The following is a 3,504-nucleotide window of genomic DNA, read 5'->3' on the forward strand; positions in this document are numbered from 1 at the left end:
AGGATCACAAGGTGGTCAGTGGGCTGGCTGTGGCCACGGCCGTTAATTAGGGTTGCACCCAGGTGCTCAGCAAGGGCCCAGGAGACTCAGGCAGTAAGTACCAGAGTGACTTCTGGGAAAAATGCACCTGGAAATGTAATTAAGTAGCTCTGCCTCTCAGTCTCCTTTCAAAACGACCACGTGCTGAGGGGATACCATGGAACCTGCACACGCTGTGCCCACACGGCCCGCCACATCCCCCTGCAATGCACTGGCGTGGTCACAGTGAGCACGACTGGGCCGCAGTCTCTGAGGCTGGAGCTGGAAGCAAACTCTGCCGCCCTCTGTGCTCTGAGACTGCTCCCAGGAGGGTGGAGAGCAGGCGAGGTCTGAGCACACAACCCCCCCCAGTGGAGGCCGGGCCACCTCACACAAAGGAGGCTGTGTCTGGGGATAGGGCCAGGAAATTGTATCTGAAACGTTTAGGGTAATTCTGGAGGAGTCAGAATAAACAGAGAATGAGTATAGGCTGTGTCAGTGTTGTGAGGCCCCGACAAGTCACGTGAGGCTCTCTCAAACTCAGTTTCCCCATCAGCACAGTGGGCATTACCCCCACCTGACTCAAAGGGTATGGGAAGGGGTGAGCGAGTGCACCTGGGAGGAGCTCAGAGGCGCGTAAGCACATAACAGGCGAAAGGAAAGTCAAGGCTTATCTGTTCCTTTCTCTCCCCACCTTGAGGAGGTCCTGGGAGACAACCAACCAGGGAGAAGCACAGGGAGGCAGAGGCCCCATGGAGCCAGTGGTGGGGTGTCTCCATTTCTGCTTCTCGGATAGGCTCAGCACCTAGTCCCTTCTCTTCCACCTGAGGTCCCTGCCCCAGGCCAGACCAGCCATGAGGGAAGGTTCTGAGGAAGGGCCCTGGCAGTGCCAGCTTCAGGCCACCAGGGCAGCCGAGTCTCAGGTAGATGGCTGGTCTGTCACATATGATGGAGGGACCATGACTCATAGCACGAATGACTCTTTTGGTCTGTAAGAGCCAAGAAGGGACTGTGGGGTCTCCTACAGATGCTCATAGCAATGGCCGTGTCCTCTGGATTGGGACTAGCTCATCACAGGGCGGGCTCTGCCCCCACACTCCCCTCCTGCCCCTCTACTGCACTCAGATCTTAGCATGGACCGTGCCTGCTTAGAAGCCTCTTCCAGGGCTTTAAAATTCTGGTATTGTCAAAAGAATGGCAAAATGTCCACAAAATGGATTTAAAAGCCCCAAGCCTCAAAAATCCTCAGAAAAACAAGGTCTTTCTTCTCTTGCCTGAAGCAGCAGCAATGCTTTGCCTAGCCTGGGCCACCTCATATGGCCCATCTGGCTCATCTCTAATGGGGCTTTTCAGATTCTAGTACTACATTTGGAGTTATTTTCACACGAACATGACAAAAGAAACTGGGTAGAAGGAAGGGTGCTAGCTTTCCTTAGCACATACTGGTGGTCTAAGAGGAGGCAGGGGCCTGGCTGGCTTGCAGGCCCTGAGTATCCGAACCTGAAGCCTGCTCTTTCTGCCCAAGTGTCGCCTTAGCCTCTAGGTGGGGTCTGTCAGTGGCCCTGGACCTCTGTGCCCTGAGGATGCCACGGAATAAACTTGAGTTATGAGCTAAGCTTTAGGTGAGCCCTCTGTCCAGAGCAGTTATTTGGAGAGATGCTCCCCCCTGAGGGGTCCAGAGTGATCACCGACCCTCTCTGTTTGCCTGGAGAGTCCTCTGGCCCGGCCTGTGGGCATCTGCCTTCCTCTCCACTTTAGGGATGGGTTAGCTACAGGCTTCCATTCTCCCAGCCTGCAGTCATTAAGCATAATTACTTAATTTTGCACTGCAAACCCTAAAAATCTCTGTTCATTCAATACCCAAAAGAGAATGGAGATTTTCTGGCCAGGCAGCTGCTGGGTGGCTGAGTCACACCCTCCATTTGCTGCGTTCTGAGCCCTGCTGGCCTGAGGTGGGGGCTTGGGGTTGGCCTGTGGCCTCTGACGGAAACGTCTAGCCTGTTTAGAAGGCTTTATTATTCTAAATTGTGTCTGCTCAAAGCTTTATTATTCTAAATTGTTTCTGCTCGAATTCTGAAACACGCACCACATGCCTGGCAGAGGGAGCTAGTCCTAGACGTCACCATGGCACAGTGACGCTCGTGGCCTGGCCCTGAGAACTCCCACCCTCCCCTCACCCCCTTACGTGGTGCTGTGTGCAGGCGGTCTGGGTGGGCAGGGCTCAGGGTACTGGCTGCTAGGCTGGAGGCTTGTTTGAGACTAGTTCTTAGTTTAGGACCAAAAACAATGACTGTAGTAATCTTCTGCCTCACTCTAGGGGGGTGAGAGGAAAGCTTCTCTTCTAGACAATGGCTTTTCAAATGCCAGGAAATGGCTGTAGTGGTCTTTGTCGACAGAGAGACATGGCAGCTCCAGCCCAGCTGCGCCCAGCACACACCTCCCTTCCATCCTCTGTTGCAGCAAGTCCCCAGGTGGCATTTCCTGCCCTCCTGAAGGCAGTGACACCCTGCCGTCTTGTCTTCTTGGGAGGCAGGTCCTGTCTGGGGAGGCTGAGATCTTGGTGGTGGTGGCATGGGGGTGACATCTGGGATGAGAAACACGGGCCCCAGGGGACTTTGGCAGGGCCCGATAGCACAGGTATGGAACAGGACCTGGGTGCTAACAGCTGGCCAGGAAGGGCTGAGCCAGCTGGTAAGGAAATCTGAGTCTCTGCCAGGGGAGGATGGCATCTGGGAGAGGGGAAGGGCCAGCTGAGAGCTGTCCACTTACAGGGTTATCTTAGACATCCCCGTATTTATGGGCTTAGTGATTTATTGGTTTAGTGATGAATGTGGTTTCACCTGACTTCATTTCCCAGTCGCTGCCGTCCTCCACAGGCTGTTTGGTTCAGTCTGCAGAGTGATTCCCATTCAGTCCCTTCATATGAATCACAGTTTAGAAAACAGAGTCTGAAGCTGCCTTGTCAATGGTTCATCAGTTGGCCCTATGACTTTTAAGCATTTTTGGCAGTGAATTTACTTTCTAATTTGACTTAAACTTGTGCATGCATCCAGCAGCCATATGGGATTATATTCAGGATCATCGACATTATCTCATTGCACTGAAGGACTCGGGTAACAGCGCTGCAAACAGGCATGGAAGCAGAGAGGCAGGTGACGATGCCGGGAGGACAGGCCCGACTGGGACCGGCAGTCAGGAGGGGGCTCCAGAAAGGAGACAGCTCATGAGCCAGGCCAGGGTCAGGCTGAGGCAGGGCGCCTGGAGGGACGGCTGGTGTGGGTCAGTCATTGGGACGAAGAGGTGGTCACTTAGTGTGCAGTGTCATTCCTGGGCCCTGGGGCCCTCGCCCGTCTTCCTTAGGAGCACCCACAAAGGTAACTGCTACCTGTAAGACAGATGGTGTCTGAATAGGACAGCAAATACACGGAATAAAATAAATTAAAAAGCCTCCCCCTGAACCAAGGTTTTTTTTTTTTTTTTTTTTTT

General features: G+C 53.6%; 2 protein-coding genes across 10 annotated transcripts in view; one reads left to right on the forward strand and one right to left on the reverse strand.

Annotated features, from left to right (window-relative positions):
* The window catches only part of SDCCAG8 (SHH signaling and ciliogenesis regulator SDCCAG8), a 294,004-nt gene that overhangs the window by 285,322 nt on the left and 5,178 nt on the right, over window positions 1–3,504 (forward strand). The window lies entirely within an intron of this gene.
* AKT3 (AKT serine/threonine kinase 3) overlaps window positions 3,050–3,504 on the reverse strand; it is a 335,945-nt gene continuing 335,490 nt past the window's right edge. For all 6 annotated transcript variants that reach the window (XM_006157219.3, XM_014591111.2, XM_006157223.3 and 3 more), the window contains one exon: window positions 3,050–3,403. Coding sequence is in view for 5 of the 6 variants with exons in the window: in XM_014591111.2 (XP_014446597.1) it covers window positions 3,400–3,403 (4 nt within the window). In the remaining variant the exon portion in view is untranslated. The remainder of the gene's footprint in view (window positions 3,404–3,504) is intronic.

The sequence above is a fragment of the Tupaia chinensis genome, unplaced genomic scaffold, assembly GCF_000334495.1.
Source record: "Tupaia chinensis unplaced genomic scaffold, TupChi_1.0 Scaffold000532_1, whole genome shotgun sequence".
In the NCBI taxonomy this organism is placed as follows: domain Eukaryota; kingdom Metazoa; phylum Chordata; class Mammalia; order Scandentia; family Tupaiidae; genus Tupaia; species Tupaia belangeri.